Source organism: Neoarthrinium moseri (assembly GCF_022829205.1).
Source record: "Neoarthrinium moseri strain CBS 164.80 chromosome Unknown scaffold9_Wmoseri_CBS_16480, whole genome shotgun sequence".
NCBI classification, from domain to species: Eukaryota; Fungi; Ascomycota; class Sordariomycetes; order Amphisphaeriales; family Apiosporaceae; genus Neoarthrinium; species Neoarthrinium moseri.
Window position 1 is genome coordinate 290,170 of NW_026055123.1, and position 19,118 is coordinate 309,287.

The 19,118-nt window shown below is 51.1% G+C and overlaps 5 protein-coding genes across 5 annotated transcripts; all 5 read right to left on the reverse strand.

The window, feature by feature from the left end:
• Positions 1 to 655: 655 nt before the first annotated feature.
• Positions 656 to 2,215, reverse strand: JN550_003681 (uncharacterized protein; the record flags this gene model as incomplete). Its single annotated transcript, XM_049315111.1, has 4 exons — positions 656 to 1,529; positions 1,598 to 1,873; positions 1,927 to 2,065; positions 2,116 to 2,215. 4 exons carry the CDS (start codon positions 2,213 to 2,215, stop codon positions 656 to 658), a joined length of 1,389 nt encoding a protein of 462 aa, XP_049174251.1.
• Positions 2,216 to 4,037: 1,822 nt separating this feature from the next.
• On the reverse strand, positions 4,038 to 5,122 carry JN550_003682 (uncharacterized protein; the record flags this gene model as incomplete). Its single annotated transcript, XM_049315114.1, has 5 exons — positions 4,038 to 4,059; positions 4,113 to 4,259; positions 4,316 to 4,536; positions 4,593 to 5,027; positions 5,084 to 5,122. 5 exons carry the CDS (start codon positions 5,120 to 5,122, stop codon positions 4,038 to 4,040), a joined length of 864 nt encoding a protein of 287 aa, XP_049174252.1.
• Positions 5,123 to 5,655: 533 nt separating this feature from the next.
• On the reverse strand, positions 5,656 to 7,691 carry JN550_003683 (uncharacterized protein; the record flags this gene model as incomplete). The annotated part of the gene is made up of 3 exons (XM_049315115.1): positions 5,656 to 5,810; positions 5,867 to 7,000; positions 7,049 to 7,691. The coding sequence occupies 3 exons, from the start codon at positions 7,689 to 7,691 to the stop codon at positions 5,656 to 5,658; spliced, it is 1,932 nt and encodes a 643-aa protein (XP_049174253.1).
• Positions 7,692 to 10,628: 2,937 nt separating this feature from the next.
• On the reverse strand, positions 10,629 to 14,185 carry JN550_003684 (uncharacterized protein; the record flags this gene model as incomplete). The annotated part of the gene is made up of 8 exons (XM_049315116.1): positions 10,629 to 10,712; positions 10,764 to 11,167; positions 11,223 to 11,514; positions 11,568 to 11,668; positions 11,778 to 11,808; positions 11,871 to 11,929; positions 11,981 to 14,008; positions 14,068 to 14,185. 8 exons carry the CDS (start codon positions 14,183 to 14,185, stop codon positions 10,629 to 10,631), a joined length of 3,117 nt encoding a protein of 1,038 aa, XP_049174254.1.
• A 1,118-nt stretch (positions 14,186 to 15,303) lies between these two features.
• On the reverse strand, positions 15,304 to 17,262 carry JN550_003685 (uncharacterized protein; the record flags this gene model as incomplete). Its single annotated transcript, XM_049315117.1, has 1 exon — positions 15,304 to 17,262. The coding sequence occupies one exon, from the start codon at positions 17,260 to 17,262 to the stop codon at positions 15,304 to 15,306; it is 1,959 nt and encodes a 652-aa protein (XP_049174255.1).
• Between the last annotated feature and the right edge of the window lie 1,856 nt (positions 17,263 to 19,118).

The window sequence follows — 19,118 nt, forward strand, 5'->3', positions numbered from 1 at the left end:
CACTTGGACTTGCCTACCACGCCATCTCTGATGAGCCCCTGTCCCTTGGCCTGTGACCGTTGTCCTGCGTTCTATGTATCTATGGTGCGGTTTGTGAGCAGTGCGCGCAAGCAAAGTTGGCCGCAATGCCGCTTAGGACGTCCAGTTAGTCGCGTTCGGGCCAAATGGCCATCACTCTGCTGGGACATTTCATCCCAAATAGAAGCACGAAGTAGCATCAACGGCCCACAATCAACGCCCCTGATTTGTCTGAGGATTTTGCAGGAATGTGGCAGCACCTCAAGGCCCCAAGACACGAATCCGTGTTCCCTGGTCAAGATTACTAAACCCATACATATACTGCTCTTCAGTCTATGCCCTGGCGCTGCGTGCAGATACCCAGGGTGTAGTTAGGAATGGCAAAGCATAAATTGAATCATGACTTCCCTCAGCAGTCATTTGTCCAACACCTGAAAGGATGTAGCAAAGCCATTAAAAGCACATCGTTTACGTGCCTAGCCCAGTGATCATGACTCCATTGGTACGTTACGTTGTGTCCAGCAGCCCGTGGTCGGTTCTTGCCAAGTGCACAGTAGACAGCGTATAGAAGGTGGCGTGTAGGATAGGATCGTCATTCATATATAGCTAGTTTACAAACACACGGGCCAAGCCCGTCCTATCTTGCAGCAGGAACACTCTGAACTGGTACAGCAGGGTTCGGGTCTTGCCTTATTGCTTCCCATCGTATGGGATCATTTTCTCTCCGCCGTCTGCTATAGTCATAAAGCTTCTGCGCGCACTCGTTGATGTCTGCCGTAACCTCGTTTGTTGAAGTGGGAGGGCGAATGTAGTCCAGGGTCCTATCGCGTATCTTCTCCAGGGTCTTGTACTGGTACTTGTGTGGCTTGTAGCCACCCTTGCGTTTCTCTCTGGCCTTGGTCTCTATGCTTGTCAGATCATTGTCTTCCACAGTCCTCTGCTTTTGTTCAGACCACGGGAAGCGTTTTCTTTTGCTCTTGTTGCAAGAGTCCAACCTTATTGTGGAAAGTCCGTCCAAACCAAGACCTTCGTCCGAGGTCGAAACGTTGAAGCGTTTGTAGAACCCACCGACTATGGCCACGGTCTGCTCCATGTTCTCGTGTGGCTTCTCTACGTCCACAACGAGGCCTTTGATGTGACGTAGCAGGTTGAGGAAGCCAAATCGTGGGTATTCCTTCTTCTTTCCAGTTCCAATACTTATCAGAGCATTTGGAGTCTCTTTTGGGGGGCGCCCAGGTTCGCCAGCCATTAGGACACCTTCTGCCCACGCGTACACCGAAGGATTGTTACCATGGATTGCCCCATCAATGTAACGCCGTCCTCCTATCTTCAAAGCAGGGAAATAGAAGGGGGCCGCCGTTGTAGCTCGACATGCATCGACAATTTTGAGTTCTGCTCGATTCAGCTTTTTGGGGTTGAGGTCTCGTTTCCAATCCCTCGCATCATGGTCGTATGATCGAAATAAATATGGCACGTCAGCCCTGTTCTGGCCTTCCGACTTGGATTTCTCTCTAACGGTGAGAACAGCTCTATCTTCGTTCAGAATTAAATTGTGAGTGGCTGAGGACAGTGAACTTACACTCGGCATGTCTTGTTTATGATATCGCGGTTGGCCGTATCATATCTCTCAGCATAGTCATACTGGCGAAGATGGTGATTATGTGTGCAACTTCGCGGGTTACCATGACAGCCACATTGTTTGGCGACGACCTCTTCAACTGCTTGCCGGAACTTTTTTGCCGAGTATGCCCTTATGTATCGTTTTGGGCGGAAGATCCTGTTGCTCAGCCTCAGATACTCTTTGATGCACTCTTCAACACTCATACGTAGCCTTCCCAACATGATCGCAATTAGACTGCCAATCATTAGATGCATCTCTGCAGTGTTCAACAAACATGAAGTACTGACCCTCCCGTACTTGTACCAATCATGAAGTCAAAATAATTGCAGGGCAGGGGAAGCGCGTCGCTACACTCCAATGTTTGCACCGCCCTCATAATCTCGTGAAGGATGATCAGGGAGGACAAGCCTCTGACGCCACCTCCATCTTTCAGATTTTAGTCAGACATCAGCCTCATAAAGGACTTTTCAATGTACCTAGCGAAAGAATGATTGGCAGCCAAGGGTCCGAGGGCTGAATTTTTTCATTGCCAAGCTGAGGTGGCTGCGAGTCGACGCCTTCAGCTCGGCTTGACATTGTGCCTCAGCGACAGAATGTTCTCGATTACTTTTGAAGAGTTCTATCATTTCACGGACATGATAATTCGGGAGGGAAGGCTGCTCTTTCATTGCCTTCGACTGATTTTTGTTCGGTTTCTTCAATGCATTCATCGCCTCGAGCAGCATGAGAGTGTCACATTGAACTGCAAGAAAATCTAACTTGGCCAGTGGTCAACCGCTGCTGCAGTAATCTATGCATAGCTGTCGGACTCTCGACACCTGGTTGGCTGTACAGATACATGAGTATGCAAAGAGGAAGCAGGCTGGACAACAGCCGATGGGCAGAGCTTTTCCGAGCGCCCTGGTAGCTTGCGGGTCGGCTCGCTTAGAATTCTGAGCCAATGGAAAAATCCACTCCTCCACGATTCTTGCCGTACAAGTGACAGTGTGATGCAGTAGACATGGCTCATTTGAAAAGTGCCGCGTGAGGGGGCCAAGGACTTGAATATAGCCATGCCGCCACTGGCCTCCCATCAAAACGCAGAACGTGTCCACTCCGAGCCAAGCTGTACGCAGCCAGTCGCCAGAAGATATCATTGGTTTCAGATGCAGCTGATAGGTGTGTTACACAGAGACACCATAGGTCAAATGGAGTAAGTAGAAAAAATAAATGGGGCTCAATGCAGGTCATGCTGGCCAAAAATCGACTGACAGGCACCTGACCGCCCCCATTGCCTCAGGATTGCATAAGAATCCTGGAGGCTGCATCACTTTGGCCCAGAATTCCAACCCTCAAATTGTAATGAATGCCACATTTTGCTGGCAAAATATTGACTCTTTGACTATCTTCCCCTCCTACGTTGAAACCCGAAAATAAACGACGCAATGGGCTCCTCTAGTACCCATAGGAATAAGAAACGCGGAGGCTCACGGCAAAGCAGTGTTATGGTCTATGAGACGAGAACCCAAAGTCTGGGTAAACGAAGTGAGAGTGAACTAGACAGTATGTCTTATACCTATCTGTCCCCATCTCTCAACTAATGAATCATATAGGAATATATGGGGGAAACGAATACTTCTCAGTCCCTGTCAAACCATGGAAACGAAGCGTAGATATTTATGTACCGGCTGAGGAGAAGCCGCATAATTACAGTCAATATATCGCAAGAGTAGATATCCCGCGCTCCGATTTTCTCAAGAATGCCTTTCTAGGAAGGGGAACAGATATTCGGGTAGTCTCAGGTGGTTATCGATAGAGGATCCCATCAGCACTGTAACGGTAGTAGACTCAATGGCGTTCTGGGCTCATGAAGCTAGTGGGGAATCGCGTGCGAGGATCGCTTGTTGTTTTCATTGGTAGTTGGTAGTTCCGGCGGTTTCATTTCAGCCAAGGCTTTCAATACTGTACCGATTTAACAGCTCGAAGGAAAATTGACTTGATCGGAGGAAATGAATATACTTATTTCAAGTCTGACATGATTGAGCTGGACAATGGGTGGCAGTTTCTATCCTTAACGATCTCAAGACCAGAGTAGCTGGAGCAACTGATTGTAGAGCATAGCGCCTAAGTTTTGAGATACGAAAGTTTCAAACTTTATAGACATTGAGACATTTTATAGACGGTCCAGGCCGCATTCCTAAATGAAGACTTTATCATAATATGGATGAAGGCAGACACGTTTTCAGGCTGGTAAATTACGAGAAGGCTTTCTTTCATCCATGCCATATTAATAGAGTGGTTTGTCTCAATATTCCAGCATAGGAGTGCATATACGGAAGGTGACTCATAGATTGAGTATAAAGATTCTGCTGCGATCTATTCAGCGCTCTCGACACATATATATCATGGATGGTTTAAATCAAGGAGCATCTGTCGGATCCCTGGTTTAACGTGTTAGCATCAAATGAATAACTCTGCTAAGACGTTTACTTACCAATCTGTGACAAGATCTTCGTCTAGATCGTCCAGCTTAGCCATGTCATCTTGGGATATTTCAAACTTGTCAACCTTGACGTTGTCTATCACCCGTTCCTTTCTCGAGCTCTTGGGCAGCGGTACAAGACCATGCTGTAGTGACCACCTACTCAAGTTTTAGCGTTGTGACCTGTACAGTCCTCGAAGTCCGTGAATACATACCTCACCATGAGCTGTGCAGGTGTGCAAGCGTATTGCTTCGCGAGGGCGAGGATTGTGGGATCTCTCATCCGCTCTGCTCTTGCTAGCGGAGCGTATGCCTCCACGACGATGCCGTGCTTCGCACATGCCTCGCGGATCTCAATCTGGGTGTTGAACGGGTGGACTTCAATCTGATTCACAGATGGCTTGATCCGTGGACCAGATGCCATCAGCTCTTCGATCTGTCTTGCGCGATGAGTATCAAGGCAGCTGTGCGGTAGGGTTTAGAAGGGCTCACGTGTCGGACACCGTAGTTGCTGACACCTCCACTCTTGATCTCACCCTCCTCAATAGCATCCTCGACGGCCTTCCAGCTCGTCAAGCGAGCCTCGGGTCCACCGTAAGGGCTATGCAGTAGGAACAGGTCAATGTAACCAAGCCCGCACGCTTCAACGCTCTGTTTGATGCTCCGACGCACCGAGGAATATGCCGTGCCGTTGCTAGCCAGCTTGGATGTGTAGAAGAGATCCTCGCGCTTAAGACCTGGGTTGTTTGATGATTCCAGGAAAGTTCGAATGGCTTTCCCTGCTTCGGCTTCATTGTGATACATTTGCGCAGAGTCGAAGCCCCGGTACCCTGCAGCCAGGGCCCAAGGAACCGCAGACAGCACTTCGCGCCCTGACATCATGTACAAGCCCAACTGCATCTGGGGCATGAGGTGCCCAGACGGAAGCTTTGGTTCGGTGAGTTTATCTGGATAGAGACTTAGGATTTCGACGGTGTTCGTACCTTAACCTTGCTGGCAAGCGTAAAGCTGTTGGAAGCCATGACGCTGATCTTTGCTCCAAATTTGAAAGTGCGGCCTCTCGATTTTGCTAGCTGTCTCTATGCACCGGATACCGTCGCAACGAGATAATATTCAGGGTCCAGAGAAAAACTTCTGCATCCGCGTTCTAGTGATATCGATTGAAGACATTTCCATACGTCACGCCATCAAAAGCGGACGATGTTGTCATGCTTAGTAACTGCCCCGGCCGGGAAAAGCGGAGCGCCCCCGCCGGCGCCGGAGCAATTCTGATCACAAGTTGACAAGCTCGCTTGCTTCCAAGAATCACAAGGCCAATTAAGTTGCGATGTTGCCCAGTCATCTCCCTCTATTCCCATGTATATTTTATTTTTGTCTTATATGTACACTCTATACCCATGAAAAGCGTGGCCGCATTATTTTGTACAACTTGAAACGGTAACGACCGTGGGGGCCTGAAGAAACATTTTCTAGGAGTCCACTTGATCCCGAAGTGAAGATCAGCGCATCTGTCGTATGAATGTCGAGTATATGACCCTTTAACCCTTGGCCCCTCCTACTTTCTACCGTCCATCATGGCAGCCAGCCTGGCAGCCTCTTGTCCGAATTTGGTCTTGCTACGGATGATGTGACCATACTTGTAAAACATCACTAGACAAGGAACGAAGACTAGCGCAAGAAAGCCAGGGACACTAGACGCCCAGTGAATGCCTGCGAAATCCGATTAGCTGAGTCCGTGTTTGAAAGGATGCAGTCGAGCAACATACCAAGTGACGTATACATCTGAGCGGTGAACAGAGGAAAGACGGCACCAGCGATTGATCTAAGGACGGTACTAGCTGCCAAAGCAGATGCAGCATATCCGAGGTAGGCGTCGACAATATAGTTGGTGAGGCTCATGTAAAGCAGCACCATTCCAAAGCCAAAGAAGACTCCAGCACTGACGCTGATAAGCCAGAATGTAGAAGGGTCGTTAGTCCAGGCGAACCAGAAGAGGCCTATAGGTAGAGCTATGGAGCCAAGCATGGCCGGAGGCAAACGAGCCTCTGGTGGCACCATGCCGTGGTGCTTCTCGACGAGCTTGGCATAACGCTTCTGGTCGACGAGGGCAACGTAGAAAAGCGAGATGACAATGCCAAGGGCGATTGCAAGGAATGGTAGGGATGCCACGCCTTGAGGCCAACCGCGCACTTGTTGAAATACAATCGGGTAGGCAGCGAAGAGCAGAAAGAGGGTTCCATGAACGACAGACAGGAAGAGACTCAAGAGGGTGACGATGGGCTCGTATATGAGGATGACCCAAGGTCGAAGGGCTCCAACTCGGAGCTGGGTTCCAATGGTCTTCTCCTCCTGCATGCCGTCAACGATATGAACCTTCCCAGTTATCTTGGTGAGTTTCTGGGCCCTTTTCTTGAGTAAGACGGGGGCATAGGTCTCCGGGAAGGTAAGAGTAAGGATGACCCAGGTTGGGAATGAGGCGCATGCGATCATGACACCTAAAGAGCGCCAGCCATAAGCAGCGTCAAGGAAACCACAAGCGATTGGGCCAAGCATTTGACCCATCAAGCCGGCTAATGTGAAGATGCTGAGCACGAATCCTCTCTCCTGGGCCTGGAACATGTCGGCGATGACCGCAGGTGCGACTGCTTGGGTGAATGAGCCAGCCAGGCCACCAAGCATTCGAAATGCCAGAACAAATGAGATAGAAGGGGCTAGGCCGATGACTCCAGATGTAACGACGAAGGCAGCGAACGTCCACACGTACAGCTCACGGCGGCCGTACACTTCGCTGAGAGGTGATAAGACCAGAGCACCAACAGCGAAACCCAGCACGAAGAGAGACGTCATAAGCAAGGCGACCGTCTGGCCAACATTGAACTCGCTCTTGATATCGGCGGTGCCTGTAGGAAGTCAAAACCCGCTTTTCCAGAGATGATTGCTTGACCTACCTTGTGAGAATCCTGAAGATGCTATCGAAACCATGAAGACGGCGAAGGCAAGCACCATTGCGTTTGTCCACTTCCTCGACTTGGGGAACAACATCGGGTTTGCTGGGTCGTTCTCGATCCATCGCACAAGATATGGTTGCTCAGGAGTGCCGTAGCCCTCAAAATCGTGATTGAGTATATCCACGGAGACGAGAGCTGAATCAGCTTGGTCGAGCTGCTCTTTGGTGAGGGGCTGCTTCCACTTTGCCTTCTCTTTCTCGATCTCAAAGCCATCCGATAGACGATCTGGGGTGCGGCTGATCCATGATTCTCTCTTCTCCACCTCGAATGATCCATCCCACAGTTGAGCATCGTCTTGGTACGTTCGGTCGTCGATCCACGTTGTGCGGTTTCCTCTGCTTTGCCCGGGCCATATTCTGTGGTCACGGGGAGCGGAGGAAGGTAGCAGAGAGTTGCCAACCATGTGACTCATACGATTGGCGCGAGCCTCGACATCGAATGCCCCCGTCCATCTCTTATCCGCCTGTTGGGTGCTGAATCGGCCAGGCCATGGTGCACTGAGCTCTATATCTTCGCCGAAAGCAGTCGGCCATATTGTTATGCGGTTCGCTCGACGAGCCGCCGCAGAAGGTTGAAGGGACATGACAAGAAGACCAAAAGCCAATACGAGAAACAAAGAAAGTCTATCAGTCTATTTGAAAGAACTTGAAAGTAATATCAGAATAGTGTATGCCAGCACAAAAACGAAGTGAAAACCTCAACACCAACTGAGAGGAAAGCAACAAAAGAGAAGCGAAGTGATGAATGCCAAGAGTGGCATACGGCTAGATGCCGTCACCAGCGGGAGGCCACGCTCATATACCTACTGCAGAACACATCAGCGCCGGGCTTCGCTACTGTGTACACCAGACGGCTATACCCATGGTTGGGGCTCTGGTAGGCAAAGGCCAGGACTGGTTGACATTGATTAATACCAGGGTCGGATGGTATGAAGTGGGTGGAGAGTGGATCCGCCGCGCATCGTGGGCTCCACGACCCCCTATCATCGGACATCCACAATTTCACCAGCCTACTAATCTTGACGCTTTGCCAATGATCTCGTGGCCTCCTAGTTCTCCTTCTCCGGATTGCACAGGTCAGCTTATGGGGAAACGCTTTTGATGGTCAGATGGTACGGATACTTCACTTAGCCCTCCGAGGATTAGCTCACAAGACCTCTCTTACTGTCAGTAACCACGTTCACGATTATAAAAGATACAAATCCCACCCCGGGCGCGACGATAGTAACTCAGCATCATTGATTCTGAACTGTATTTCCTAATTTTATGGGCACATCGTGTGTTGACGCATAATCTCGAGTCAGTACGACGTCAGCATGTCCCGAATGTGGGAAAATGAAGTAGTTACTTGACCATGCTGTTGGCGACTTGCGGCACCCAATCGCATAGTCCCCAAGGATCGCTTGCCATCATGCAGAAATAAGTGGGCTACCTGGTACCGGCTGCATGCCGCGTGGGACGGACTAATGCACAGGTGCCGAGATCCCTGAACCAAGCCCGTTTGTTCGAGGAATGGGATCATTCCCTACCAGAATCAACTGCGAAACAAAGTGTTTCCCTCGTCCTTTGAGTCCTGCTCATAGAGTTCGGGAAGCCCGTAGATCGCGTAGATCATATGAAGCTCGATGGTGACGCATGTGCTCCGATCATGTCAAACAGGGAGGCATTATCTCATTCGATATCTGAAGCTGCAAAACGCCTGCGACGCAGCGGTTGACTCGCGCGTCTAGACCATGCCAGGGCACCAGCTGAAGACGCAGACTGGGGTTTGGAAATCTCTTCGCGAGAGCCTCACCCAGAGTCGCGGGCCAATGAGGACACGATTGAGATAGGAGCAATCTAAACGACACGAAAGTGAAAGGGGAGAACGGGGCAATTGGAAACGAGCCAGAGCTAGGGGTCCTCCCGCCCAACGTCGTCTGGTATGGACCATGGCAGCCAGACGTGCTAACGCTCCCCATGGGAGTCTGGACTTCCCAATACGGCCTGTTCCGCTCTCCAGGGCTCCCCAGCAGCCCCGGGCCAAGGTGCCAAAGCCACATGCTGGACGCTGTCAAGTCCAGGGGCTGCTATGGAAAGTGGGAGGCGCTGTGAAGGGACAGACGAATTGGAACCAAAAATACTTGAAACGGCGTGCCATGGTGACAGCCCATTGGTCTCGGCTGGCATGGGTTTTTGAGGCTCTGTGCTGCAGCTATAAGTGGAGCCAATGCGTACGTAGTCTTTTGGCGGGTCCGACACTCTGAGCCGCCGGTGTCTACGTGTGCTGGACCTTAGTTTCTTCGTGTCCTTGTCCCAGTCGAGACAAAATGCACTTCTGATAACCGTCCATTAATGACTCCCAAATACCAGGAGACCGCCGGGCAAGGTCATGTCGCAAAGCGCTCCTGACCCATATTATCCAGCCTGGTGCACGTGTGCCGATTGAGGATGCCGAATGTTGAATCTACCATTGAACAACTCTCCAAGAGCAGTCCTCTGACGCAGTCAAAGTAATCAAAGCCGTGGACAATGGCACCTTCCAGATAGGAACGTCTCCCAAAACAAACGCTGAGACGCATTGCACGTAAGCCAAAAGCGGTGGCACTGCACCAGGAAGTGTCGCTGTGGTCACATGCCCTGATCCTTCAAATAAGCCCACTGGTATACAGTACCGTAATTGCACTGGTCCGAGAGGATAAACAATCCATTTGACTGTGCGCTCAGCTGTTGAAGATCAACAGGCATTTTGTCCAAGAATAAAAGGGGGGCAACTAATATCGGATGGACGCCAAGCCCAAGCCCGGTGATCTGCGATGAGAACCGCTTGGCTTGGCTTGGCTATTTCTATGTGATGCGACGGGTCCTCAACCGAGATGTGGTGGCTTGGCTTTCTGACCACTGGCTGTACACACAATCCTAGGCACTAGAACATAACAGACGTCGCCCCCAGGCTTTTGAGATTGAGCCTCAATCCAAACGAATCCATGAAACAACAAAAGTGTACAGCAGCATGTATTATCGCGGCCCTGCTCTAACCACCAGTCCCTTGTACATTTGGTACACCGCTGAAAATGGATGAAGCCACTAGATTAGCGAAAGATGATGAGACCTAGAACTACTCTATACGTGAAGTTACAGTCTCAGATGCCTCGCCAAGTTTCTTGGAAGAAGATGATAGGGCAAGCGGTAGAGCGTAACGCAAAAGGGCGGCTATCAAGCGGAATAACACAGTGATCACATGGGCTTCCGCTACAGAGTCGCGTATTGATCGAACTACCAGTCTAGGCATCACTGTTTCTCAATTTGTGCTAGATTGATTTACGTAGATCATTGGCTGCTGTTCGTGCCATGTAGCCAAGCACTCCTCAAGCCAGCTCGATTGTAGCCTTGATGTAGTACTAGCAAGGAAGAAGGAGGTTGGTGGCAACAAGAAATAAAGGAAAAGTAGGCAATACGGTAGAAATGAAGCAATGCCAGCAACAGAGAGAAAGCTACTCTAATGCACCGTCACTAGCTATGGCCTGAGCCATGGAACCCTCTTAAGACTCCAAACTCCGAAGCGCATTTGAAATGAGTCGGATGTTGTTCACAATCAGCATGTCTATGCCCTCCGCTGCTTGTTTCTGTGCTCTGGTAAGTACAATTGAGGGCAGATTATGGATTGTAGAACGTACCTTCGCGAATTCTGGCACATCATTCAACACGCCATACGACCCGCAGACTAAGCCCCGGTTCCTGACATGCTGGATCAGTTTAGGTGCGGCAACGAATGGCTCAGCGGCCATAACGATGCCTTGCAGATCCCATTGGCGCACGAAGCGCATTGCCTCCTGAAGGCTTGTTGCTCGTTTATCACCTGCTGCTCCACTGATCATGGAGTCGTTGAGGAAGACCACGGGATAGGTCTTCTGCTTCGTTGATAGCAACACACATACTTCCGGGTTGAAGCAGGTGAAGAAGATCGAACGGTCCCCGGCCAGCTCGAAGATAACGTCAAGGGTGGCATCGATGTAGGCGTTCATCTCGATCCAGTACGGTTCCATTTCCCAGTAGTCGCACTCCCAGAACATGGGGTACTCTGCGTGGTGTCAGCTTAGAGGGCAGAAGGTAATGACAGAGTGCTTCCAACATACTCATCTCGATGTCGAAGCTTACATCGTCCGGGAACTTCTCGAAGAGTTGACGTAGGGTGACAAAAGCATCGTGGATGCACTCGCCCCGGATATTCCCCTTGTTGTGATTCCTAGCGTATTCGACCGTGTGCTTCATACGATCCGCCAGCGCTTTTCGAGGATGATCTGGGACCGCACATAGGGACCTCGAGTTCCTCCGAGATGGAGCACTTGGACGGGCTCTCTCGTCCCATGGCAGACGGCCTCTGGTGAATTCGTGATGGTTTATCTGTGTCTCGCTGATGGACATCCACTATAGAAAATTCAGTCACTGGACATGCAGGAGATACTTAGATGGGACCATACCTGCTGCAAGGTCATCGCGTGGATCGGTATGTCGAGCCCAGTCTCCGAAACGTGCCAGTCATGGTAGATGACCGGAACACGGTCTCGGGTGATTTGAACGTCTGACACCAGTTCTTAGTACTCTTAGCCTTCCGTGTATTTTTCTTGACGTACCAAACTACAAAACCATTAGCCGCAAGTTCATCAGACTACCAAGTTCGGATTGCTTACCTCTATGAGATCTGCTCCTTGGTCCAGTGAACTTTGAAGAGACTACCATATACTATTAGACAAGCAGCAAATGCAGCACCGATAATAGCCTACCTGGATCGTGTGTTCTCCTATCTGCATGCGCCTGAGCCCTGGCATATTCCACCCTAGGCCTGGGACTCTGTTAGTAACGATCACCTAATACGAAGGCAGAAGGCGCCTACCACGGTGTCCTACAACTTGCGTTGAGTCGGAAAGGCGCATCGTCTGAGTAGGTCTTGGCGGTGCTCTCGCGTTGTAAGGACTGCAGAGAAGAAACGTGAATGTAATTGTTCCGGCAGCATCACCATCTGAGGTGATCAGAGCAACGCGAGAGTCGCGCCTGAGACTCTGACGCTCTGGGCGAAACCAGCCCTTGATCGAGTCAAGCAGAGCCACTCCTGTGGCTATGAGTCGTTTGCTAGGCTTCTCAGCATTTCCACGCTTGTACAGCTTGAACGTCAGCTTCATGTTTTCGGGCTGCGTCGTAGAGAAAACCCATGTAACTTCAGTAGGAGCTCCCTCGAGTGGCAGCCTAACAGTATATGGCTCTTGCTGGCAGGGGCTCCCAGAAACTTCCAGTATTGTATCATGTTCCATACTCTTTGACAGAGTACGGAGGATGCCTGGCTCGACTTCCAGGGCCTCCTTGTCCGCATATACATCGAACGAGCCCAAGTTGACGAATACAGATGTGTATTGCGGCTCCGTGTAGACTTGGGCAGCATCAGCGGATACGCAGGTTGGTGGATGGCTCTTTGCAGGGCGTTGAGGCTGCGGCAGTCGAGCAGCCACATTGGAACCGCGACTCAGCTCCGGGGTGGGAGACGCTCTTTGGAGTGCATCTACGATGGTGGTGTGTGCTCTGTAGCATGCATGTTCTATAGCTGACCAGCCGCCAAAGTCTTGAATCAGTGTGTCTGCGCCTGCTCGGAGTAGTAGTTCAACTATTTCAAGATGATTACGCACACAAGCTACGATCAATGGTGACCAGCCCCGTGTGACTTCGGGGCGATTCAGATCTAGGCCAACTGACACAGCTAACAGTGCTTCCACCATCTCGGCCTGGCCACTGCTAGCAGCAAGGTACAAAGGTGTTTCCCCGTGTTTTCCGCGATGATTTATCCCTTTACCAAGTGTCAATAAGCATTTTACAGTATCTGCAAAACTTGATTGGATAGCCGTAAGCAGAAGAATACCAGCCATTTCTTCACGAACCATGCTTCTTACAGCATCAGGACGTAGGAGCGCCTCTACCACAGACACATGACCGGAACTGACGGCCAGATGCAGTGGTGTAAGCCCACATGAGTCTTCTTTGAAGACTGCTGCTGGCTCCATGAATTTGGTGATTTGTGAGCAGAGCTTTCCTAAGCCATATTGTGCAGCGTAATGGAGAGGATACCGATTTCTCCAGTCCTTCACAATCAGCATGTGGTGCTGGTATGGGGAAAGCTCACGAATTGTGTCCTCGAGTATCTTCAGATCACTGAGGCAAAGCTGAGGACGCGAAGAACGAATGATAAGCTGGTGCAGAGCATCCCGATGAACACAACCCACGTCCTCTACAGGAGCAGTGATTTCTTCCAGTAAAGAGGTGAGGCACATCGGTGACGAATGCAGGATTGCGACTTGCAGTACGGAATAGAGCATGGCTTGGTTCTCCAAGTAAGAGACCGGCGATGTCATCACGACCATAAGCGCCGCCGAGTCATCGATGCTGATGCTGCTGTGCACTTCGTCGCTAGTGCAGCCAAGGGCCTGAGGGCTGACCCTCTCCAAGAGCAAAGATCTCACCTCTGACTCATCGTCATGGAGCTGCTCTGCACGAGCTGTGAGTCGAGTAAGGCCTCGCAGATGTGCAGCTGTTTCGACCCAAGGTTTCGTGTTGAGAGGGCCTTTGGCGAACTCAATCAGTGGTTCACGCGCCCCCCTGGGGCCAATCTTCCCCAGCAACTTCTGTACTGCATCTTGGTTGACCTCTGCGAACTCATCGAGCTGAGTGATGAACGCTAATATCTCCTGCAGGCAGTTCGCGAGATCTCGAAGCTCTACAAGCGCGACTTGCGCGAGGTCGTGGATCTCAAGCGCAACAGCAGCCGCAAGAGAGAATCGCGAGAAGGTTGCTTCTACCCAACGATCGATGAGGGAAAGCTGTTTCTGCAAGAACGCGTTGATGTTCTCGATCTCTTGTTTGAAACTCTTGCTAAAGGCTAGGAAGGAGAACAGTAGCCGTCAGCAAGCCCACTTAGACGGCGGTCGATAGTCTTACAGTCCAAGTCCCGGCACGGATGATGGGTCTTCACAAGCTGCTTCAAGCCGTCGTAGTCGATATAGGCGTCTGTCCATTGAGGAACCTGAAGTCTCTGAAAGTCGCACCCAAATCGCATTCTGTTTGGACGCCGCGGATGGTGATGCAGAGCATCCATCCACGGCGATGGGTGATAGGCACCCCACTAGATATAATCTGTCAGGGCAGCTGGGTGCCTGGGGAACCCCTGTCCCCCTGTGTAAGCCCCACCAAAATTTAGACAGGTGACAAGGAACACGCCAGTGTTTGCTTTTCTCTTGGCCTTGTCGTGTCTTATCTTGCCAGCCTCACCGCCAATCACCCACGACTTTGCACAGACGACCCATTGATAAGGAACATGAATCGTTCTGTGAGCGAAATTGCTGAGCGAAATGGCTTGGCTTCGTCGGCCTGTTTGCTTGCGGCAAGGATTGGCACGCTGAGACGACGCAGTGCGCTGTCCTCGGATTGCAAACACCGACCGTTGAGTCTGTGTATCCTTTCTGGCTGTTGGATACCCCCTACAATGTTTGCTCCTCCGCGCCAAGCTGTCAAGAGGCAGACCCTAACATGATAAACATGATGACATCAACGTTGCTGGAGGCACAGAAAGTTTGTCCAGGATAGTTGATACTGCGAACCCTGACCCACCGACTTTCGCAACCTTCAAGAAACTTATCTATGGCACGGAAGGACAAACCCACCGTTCTCGAGAGTGGACACCTCCGGCGGCCGTTCCGGTCTCAGGAAATCAGTCAGGCTGACGTTTCTCGCGCACTCTATCCAGCGCGCGGTGAACAGGAATCAATGCAGTCAGCAGCGCTTCGATAAGGACTCTTGCTGCCAATGCTCGATTAAGACTCTGCCCACAGGAACCTTCTTGGTATAGTATGACTCTAGCGTCACCCGACTTTGCTAAGCACAAAACCACCAAGTAATGAGAGCTATGTTGTTGTGGCATGATTTATTGAGCTTTAACTAGCTATTGCATACTCCCCAATGCTTGAGAAATTGCTCAATGTAGAGCAAAAGACAGCTTAGGGTATCAAGTTGCTGAAATATCAGCGGAGCTAAACTACTCCATTCTTTTGACGTTCCGGTGTCCCATGATTGCACCCTTCTCCGAGTCTCATGATCTTCTCATGCGTCGTTGGCGTGGAGCGGAAGACAAGCAACACTATGTAGGGTGTGGTATCAGTCATTCAAATCCATCAGTTTTCATGTCCTCTCCATGAGTGTGTCGACAAGGAGCTTGACGTCAGTGTGAAGCTCATCGAGCAGAGTCTGCTTTCGCGACAATTCAGTCGCGGTGGCAATCTCGTTGGGGTGCTTGCAATAGCCTGCAAAAACAATCCCTCGGTTCCCGTTCCATTTCAAAGCCCTCGGACCGGCATCATCCCGTTGAAATGATAGTTGATCAGTGTGGAAAGACTGAGTCCATCCGTAGGACATAGACTCGGTAGGGTGTTCATACTCGCTCCATCCAGCTGCTTGGAGTGCCTTGAGGAGGACCCGAGTATGTATCCGCATTGGCGGTTCCGCCGCAAGCCCGAACGCTGCTAGGTACCGCCCAGTCACACTGGATCCCGTGCTTGCATGTAGAGATTTGGCAAGGGTGGCAGACTGAGGTGGGGAGCCTATGTGAGATGTTATGGATGGATCTAGGTGATTCCCACCTCCACTGGGCCATACGCTGACTAGATAAACGAGATCAAAGTTGTATTTCTTGGCGATACCGGCTGCCATGATGGCCCCGAGTTCTCCAATTGAGTGACTGGCCGGCATTGGGATGAGAAACTGTGGATCCGTGGGTGTTTCCGGCGGAGTCACCTCTCCCGCAGGAAGGTTGAGTGCCTGGTGTGCGCGTACAACTGATCTTGCCGATTGGTGGTGCCGTATCGACCTTGGTACATCCTTAGGAGGTGGTGGCGGCGGAGCTCTGGGTGGTGGGTGAGGCGGTCCTCCTTCGGCAATATCTTCATCGCTCAATGCATAGATGTCATTGATGGTAGGCTCCTGCAAGATTTGCTCCTGGGCAATCTGATACTTGACTTCAGAGAGGCTCGCCACACTCGCTGTTTTCTTCAATCGCGAACGCGGGAGCGGGCTGTCGTTCGATTCAGGGGACCCAAGAAGAGGGTCACCGGCTCTGACTCCCCACGTCTCCCGTGGACTGGTACTTTCTTGTCTTGGATCGCGATTCTTGCGCCTGTAAACCCTTTCTGGGGTAGACTGGACACTGTAAATGCTTGGAGAATCGACTCTGCCAGGCGATCGAGATGGATCTCTAATCCTCGCACGGTACTCCTCCTCACTATCTGAAGAAGGCGGCGAATAGACTTGTGGCGCCGTGTTTTGCAGAACGGAATATTGCTTCGGAAACAATGAGAACCTCCACTCGTGCGCTTCTGATACGGTTTCGCACTGCGGACTAGGGGTCCTTGGAAGCCTGGTTGGCGATGACTTTAGAGGCGTCTTCTCAGGTGAAGTAAACAAAGGTGACGGCATCAAGATCAGTGATTCTGCAAGGTCGTCCTTTGCATTCAGCCCCAGATTCTCATTCACGGACGAGAGTTCCGCAGGATTGAACATCAAGGATATATGTGCAGGAGTCCAATCTAGGAGCTCGTGACTTTGCTTCGCAGCAACTGATGTAGTACCCATGCTTGGTATGTTCATCTGCGGTACATGTTTTGTTGGACTGATGCTGTCTGCAGGACGGAATAATGAGTCTTCTGGGAAGCGGAAAGCCGCCGGCCGCTGAGGGGACTCTGGTTGTTGACTGAGCGCAAAGGATGACGGCCGGTGAGTTTCGTAACTTCTAGTCTTCCGTTCAGTCTCTGATGTCATGTACGAGGAAGAGCATTTTCGCAGTTGATTTTGCACATTTGGCAAGCTCTGCGATCGTTTCTTCCCAAGGGTTAGCACAGGTCCCCCTTCCTCCTCGAAAAGTTTCTCATAGGTTGGGTCTCTTGGTTGCATGCGAGCCGAGGTGGGCTTCATGAACGGCGGAGATGGGAACAGCGAGCTCCCATTGCTCGTTGGCGCTTGGCCTGCTGGAAATGGCGAATAAACGACCGAAACCTTCCTCCTAGCAGCGAGTTGCTCTTGTAAAGTCTTGTCTTTCCTCCTAGTGGAACCGAAGAATCTTTCCAGTCTATCGAAGCCATGGGCCATCATGGCCTCCGAGCCGAGGACTCGCGGTCTAGAGTCATTAGTGATTAGCCAATGAGTGGTCACTTCACGGGGTGACTTTGGAATAGCAACTTACAGCGAAGACCAGCGTATATAATAATGCAGGCCAGAACCAAGTATGTCAGACGAGAGTAGGATTATTAACAGCTGAAGAACGACGTCTCAAAGCCCACAACACGCTCCAGGAAATGGTCGTCTGAGATGTGGACAGCCAGGTTCTTAGATGGTCCAAATATCGAGGAAGAATGAGCGCACCGCGCACAGGAAGGTCAACCAACGCTAGAGTATCACAGGTAATAGGCAATTGCAGTACAATAATTTCGAGGTCGACAGAACATTACACGGCGGCCGGCATTTGGTACACAATGGTACGACAGACGCGACGCGGTGTGTGATCTCTTGAAAAGATGGTGAACACAAACAAATGTGATGTTTCTCCCCAGTCTCACGACTGCACCAAAGGTATAAATGGTAATGGGGGGAGGTCTGGCAATCAAGAGAAGACGGGTCCCTCAGTTGTCTCAGATGCGGACTTTAGGGAGGAAGGACCTCTGACGAAGGGTGAAGGCCTCAGCTTGGCAAGCCTAGGAAACTAGCGGGATCTGGGGCCGTTGAAGGCGAAGATGCAGTATACCTCTAGTCCGTGGCTGCTGTGGGTTCGCAGGGCATTTGAGAATATATGCTGCGATAGGTGGCTGCAATATGCAGGTGGCTGGAAAGGAGCGGAGGAATCGAGAGGACGGACGGTGGTCAACGGTGGGTTTGAAGTAATAGAAAGCATACCTACCCTGGCAAGCCTGGTAGTTCACAGCAACGGTGTGACAGGTGCTTTTGCAGAAAAGCTACGCACTCATAGCCCCATACGACATGGTTGGAACGCCGCCCTCTGCAGATGTCATGTATACCCGAGTTGGTTGACAAGCTCGATCGAAAGCAGACCATTCAGTTAGGATGGGATGCTGCTATTGGTAGAAATAGAGCCCACGCCACCCAGTTAGGAATGCGCAGCTGTGGTGGTGATAGCCAACGAGTCCGAAACCAGCAAAAAATTGAAACGTTGGCGCAGGGCGACGGAAGAGTTCACAATACCTATTCTTTCTTTCCTATTACTGATGATTGGAGTCAGGGCATGTGCTCGTCCAGTGGTGCAACGGATTCCCAACAACCAACCCCGACCGAACCCACTTACATGAAGACATTCCATTGATGCGCTTGCATCGTGTGGGGTCGTCCAGCATTCGGGCGGCCGTCATCGCGTCCAGCGCGGCTGCGATGCGCTTTCAGGCGAATTCCTGGAAGCCAACAACGCCAAACAAGGACTCACGACGATGTCATCGCCCTAGCATGCAGCTAAGTGTTAGGTATCACGTTTGGTGGCGGCGGTGGTAGGTGAGCCACAACCAGCTCAAAAGCAATCTTGACGCTGCTCATTGCCTTTCCCACTCCCCTTCAGCGCGCACGGCTTGGACTAATTAGTAACACCTTCGGGGCTGCACTTCCTAAGCTTTGCCAAGGGAGGCTCCCCGATACCTATAGCTGCCCTGCCCAAAAGGAGCCCTCGATAGCTGGAAGTCGTAAGCCTATATTCAACCCTTGAGAGCACGCGACACAATGGTGACTGTAGACTGCAAAAGCGTGGGACATGATTGGTACTCACGAGATGGGAGGCCAAGACCTCGTCGCATACCGGCTCCCCATGCCCAGACTAGCCAAAAGTCAGTAGTTAGGTCCCTTGTGCGGCAACACCATCCAGGGGACGCTTACGGTATGCTGAGCCGGGAGTGTTGCAAAAGCAATCGGTCTAAGCTAGTCGTGCGAGCGTATCCGATGTTGTCTCC